We start from the raw sequence: 5008 nt of genomic DNA, 5'->3' as shown, positions 1-5008 counted from the left end.
TGGTATTAGCACCTAGTGCTCATTCCCTTGAATGAGAAGTTATGGCAAGCACAAGTATGGACATGAAGACTCAATCAACAAAGTTAAGTTGCTGCAGTCTTGCAATGGACGATAAGACGAATGGACACGAAGTCTCAATCAACAAAACTAAGTTGTTGCAGTCTTGCAATGGACGATAGGACGAATGGACATGAAGACTCAATCAACAAAGCTAATATGAGATTTACCTATATATGTAGTGTAATTTTTCGACGAAAGGTTGTAAAAATATAGCTTCGCCCGGATAAAATTTTACGATTTTTTTAATTAAAAAAAGATCATAGTTAAATGTAAAGAAAAAATAAGCTTAAAAGAGAGGATATTTTTCAAATTTGTGTGGTTACTTTGCTCTATTTTACAATTTTCTTTTTTCTTCCAGAAGGCCAAAGCTGAGAGGCTGAGACCCACCTGTATTCTCTCAGAATAAATAAGGAAGCAATAAAACCATCTCACGAATCGAGAAGAGAAAGCAGAACATTATTGTGAAAGAAATAAAAAGTAAGCCAGTCATTCAAATTACTGCCTTTATTTTTTTCACTTTTATTACAATAAATTAATCTCAAAAAGATACAAACAAACAATGATGGACTTTCACCATTTCCCCTCTGCCACCATGCATCTTTGCCAAGCTTCATAATTAAGCTCTGAAACCCACTTACCTTACCTTGTTCCCTACCCACCCCCTACCCTTTTTACCCCGCCACCTACCCCCAAAACCAAAATTTCCTAACGAAGAAGAAAGCTTTATTACAGTTTGTTTTTCTATATGTATTTATATCTACACATGTGTAAATATACATAGTACTAAGTGCATGCAGACATGAATGATGAATGACATTTTTGTTTTGTTTTCTTGAGCCTTGTTATCAGCATCTGAATCTCCTTCCTCCCCCAATCCCCACCACCCACCCACCTCACAATTCTGACAACCACCCACCTCCTCTCTCTGTAATATCTGAATCTTTTTTCATATGTTTATATAAATAGTTCTTCTAATGAATGTGAATGAGATCCAGCCTCTCTCTCTCTAAAAAGAATCCAAGGCTGTAGAATTGAGCAAAAAGGTTTCAGCTTTACATCATTCTTGCATTTTCTACAACCTTCTTTGCCTCTTTGTAATCAAGATCTGAATACCCTTTTGGTCATTTTGAGGAAAGATTTGATTTTTCTTCCTTCTTGCTGAAGAATATAGTACCCCTTTTCGTTATATAGCTCAAAGTTTGCAGATTTTTTGGTCAATGGGGTTTTGGCTTAGATCTTGGTCCTGTACTAGACATGGTACAACTTTAGGGTTGTTTCCCTTTACCAGTAATATCTTGATTTGAGTGTGTTTTCCCCGCCTCTGTATCTCTTAGAGTCTATTGTTGTGTTATAGATTGTGAAAATCAACATGTGGAAGCATTTCCTGAGTAAGCTTCCTAAGAAAGCACTGAAATCTGAGTCAGTAGATTCAGCAAGAGGCAATTCGGGCCCACTCGGCCCGAATGCAAGCCCGAATTTGGGTTCTGGAAGGCCTAATAGTAGTGCTCTAAGGAGGACTTCTTCGGTTGTGTTCCCAGCAAGTGTGATTGCAGGGATTGAGCCTTTAATTTCCTTCAAAGATGTGCCCAGCTCTGAAAAAATGAATCTTTTTATCAGTAAGTTAAGCCTCTGTTGTGTAGACTTTGATTTCAGGGACCCAACTAAGAATGTAGCAGAAAAGGAACTTAAAAGAGCCACATTGTTTGAGCTTTTGGATTTTGTATCTTCTAATCCACCCAAATTTTCAGAACCTGCAATTCTTGCAATGTGTAAAACTTGTGCTGTTAATTTGTTTCGGGTTTTCCCTCCTAATTATCGGTCTAGCAATTCCCACGCCAGTGAAAATGATGATGATGAGCCTACTTTTGACCCTGCTTGGCCTCACTTGCAGATTGTGTATGATCTATTGCTTAAATTTGTAACATCTTCTTCTCTAGAAGCTAAGGTTGCAAAAAAGTATATAAACCATCACTTCATATTGAAATTGCTTGACTTGTTTGATTCTGAAGATCCAAGGGAAAGAGACTGTTTGAAAGCTATCTTGCATAGGATTTATGGCAAGTTCATGGTCCACAGGCCCTTTATAAGGAAGAGTATAAGCAATTTGTTCTATAGATTTGTATTTGAGACTGAGAAACATAATGGGATTGCTGAACTGTTGGAGATATTTGGTAGTGTGATTACAGGGTTCGCTCTGCCATTGAAAGAGGAGCATAAGATCTTTTTGTCAAGGGCTTTGATTCCTTTACACAAGCCGAAATCGTTGGGTGTTTATTTTCAGCAGTTATCATATTGTGTTATGCAGTTTATAGAGAAGGATCCCAAGTTGGCTAGCACTGTAATCAGGGGCTTGTTGAAGTACTGGCCAATCACAAATACCCAAAAGGAGGTAATGTTTTTGAGTGAGTTGGAAGAAATTTTGGAAGTTATTAACATGGCTGAGTTCCAAAGATTGATGGTTCCTTTATTCTGGCGGATTGGTTGCTGCATCAATAGTTGCCATTTTCAGGTAACAATTATGTCGCTAGACATGTATGTGTAAGTGTGTCTACTAAATCATGTCTTTACCTTTGTTTATTGTTTCTGAATAGTCGGTCAGATATGGTCCATTCAAGGATCTATTAGCAAATATTGTGAAAAGAATTCTCTTTCTAATGTATACAGAGGATTCCTACAGTGATCCCAACTAAACTGGGATGGAAATGCAGTTGATTGATTGATTTATTCTTCATCCAGTTGTTTGACAGGATCCTTCCAGATTTACATGCATTTTTTAGTTGTGAGGATTTGCGACATGAGAAAATTCCATACGGACATCTCAACTTCCTCTAATAGATTTCTAGATCGCAGGCTGGGTTTTTTCGTTTAATTTGAGATGGTTTGAGTAATAATTTGAAAGCTTAAGATCTACGGAGCCAGAAGGATTTGTTCCAACTCCAAGAAAGTATTCATGAGTTTTTGTCTTTCTAGGCTACTTGAAACAGCAGTCTTGTTAAATGAACTAACAAGTGGTTTCAAAGGAGTGATAGTCAGGGGCGAAGCTACATGTCTTAAAGGCTGGTCAATCGACCATCCTTCGTTGAATTACACTGCGTGGGGGAAATTTTTTTCACCTCTTTTAAGTTTGAACACCCGTGAGGAAAATTTCTGGCTTCACCACTGCCGATAGTAAATAGAAGAGTGCTGAAGAAGAAACTCTATTATTATTTGCAAGGGCATTTTTATGGATCAGGTTAAAAAATTTAACGAGAGAACTTGTCAGTAAGAAGAAAGAGATGATGTTTGAAGTGGCCCTTTTATCTGTAGTCATTCTTAGACTAAAAGATTGGAATTCCAGAGGCTGGGACCAGCTGAACACTTAATTGGATCTTTTATGGATTTAATTTAACAGAACCTAGAAATTCTGGACCAGTTTTGGTACCTAGATTATTCATTGCACTTGAGTGACGCCACGTCATATTTGGAGGGTGGTTGGGGGTGGGTGGGTGGATTGTGGTGGAGGGGAAGGGAGACAGAAGAATTAAAAAGATTAATTGGTCAAAAGAAAATTTAATTAGTTGTTGGTTTATTTCTGAAAACCTTTATCTTTTTTCTCGCTTCGCTCTTCACTTTTGAATTTTCGCTTAAAATCTCTGGTGGTGTGATGGGTATACACCTCAGGCCTGTATATTGAATTCCCTTCTGTTGGAAAGGTTGCCGTGTTTGATGAGTTTTTTGATGTTGCATCAGCTCAGTATTATCTGTTAGTCCATGTTGTGATGCTTAACAGCCATGATGTTAATATGTCTCAATTTCCTTGGCTATTTTCTTACTCTCCCTCTCTCTCTCTCTCTCTCTCTCTCTCTCTCTCTCTCTGACGTAATTGCATTTCCTAAAAGGTTTCTACTATACCACTTCTGGAAATTCAAAGCCGCTTGTTTGTCATCCTAATAACTGAACCTTTATTGTCCAGGTAGCTGAAAGAGCTCTGTTCCTTTGGAATAATGACCAAATTATCAATCTGATTGCACATAACCGGCATGTGATTCTCCCCATTATATTCCCAGCTGTGGAAAACAATGCTCAGAACCACTGGAACCAGGCTGTGCAGAACTTGAGTCTAAATGTAAGAAAGATGTTCTCGGAAATGGATGATGTGGTTTTCATGGCTTGCCATTCTCACTACAAGGAAGAACAGGAAAAAATAAACTTGGAAGCTGAAAAACGGAAGGAAGCATGGGAACAGTTGGAGATTGCAGCAAGTTTACGTCCACCTATAGCTGGAAACATCGGTGTTCTAGTAATGCCTTTAGCAACTTCAATCACTTGCTAAGAGGCACGTCACTCTATTGTTGTCCCCATGTTACTCGGTGTATGTTCCTCTCAGTTTTGGAGTGACGGGGAAACCAGAATGGCATCATAGGATGGGAAATGGCTATTGATTGGTGCAGAAGGTTTTTGAAGATCACTCCGATGATAGCCTTAACTGTTGTAACTTAGTACTACAACTGTGTTTGTTTCATCAAATTTCTTCCCCGAAGGAGCACGGGAAGGGGGCTTGGTAGTGGGCTAACTAACATCTGTTTCTTTATTTTCCTTTTTGAACATTTTGTCATGGCCTATTTTTTTTAATCTAATTTGGCTGATATTTTCATCACCTTCTTGCCTGGCTTCTTCATTGTTCAGCTTTGCTAGTTGGATGAGTATGTTCATATCATTTTACTATGGATTAGAAGAAAAGAAAAATTGAGAGGTTTCTCTTAAAGTGGCCTGATTGTAGCCTATTTAAATCCCAATGTCAGAAATTTGTTTGACACCATTTCTTTTTCTTTTGTTCTTACCAAAAAGATTGACTCATTTGTATATTTTTGAAGCTTCTAATATTTACTACCTTTTTATTTTGCCCCCAACAATAGATTTGTACTAAGTTTGCATCTTAAAAATGGTCGTAGTGATAGATAAGAATTGG

The 5008-nt window shown here is 37.9% G+C and overlaps 1 protein-coding gene across 1 annotated transcript; it reads left to right on the top strand.

Annotated features, from left to right (window-relative positions):
* The first annotated feature begins 618 nt into the window (after nt 1–618).
* Nucleotides 619–4696, top strand: LOC104244971 (serine/threonine protein phosphatase 2A 57 kDa regulatory subunit B' kappa isoform). Its single transcript, XM_009800505.2, has 2 exons — nt 619–2569; nt 4013–4696. Exons 1-2 carry the CDS (start codon nt 1430–1432, stop codon nt 4370–4372), a joined length of 1500 nt encoding a protein of 499 aa, XP_009798807.1. The 5' UTR covers nt 619–1429; the 3' UTR covers nt 4373–4696.
* Nucleotides 4697–5008: the final 312 nt, after the last annotated feature.

This window comes from Nicotiana sylvestris, chromosome 6, assembly GCF_000393655.2.
Source record: "Nicotiana sylvestris chromosome 6, ASM39365v2, whole genome shotgun sequence".
NCBI lineage: Eukaryota > Viridiplantae > Streptophyta > Magnoliopsida > Solanales > Solanaceae > Nicotiana > Nicotiana sylvestris.
Note: the sequence above shows the minus strand (reverse complement) of the source record. Positions and strands in the feature narration are given on the sequence as shown.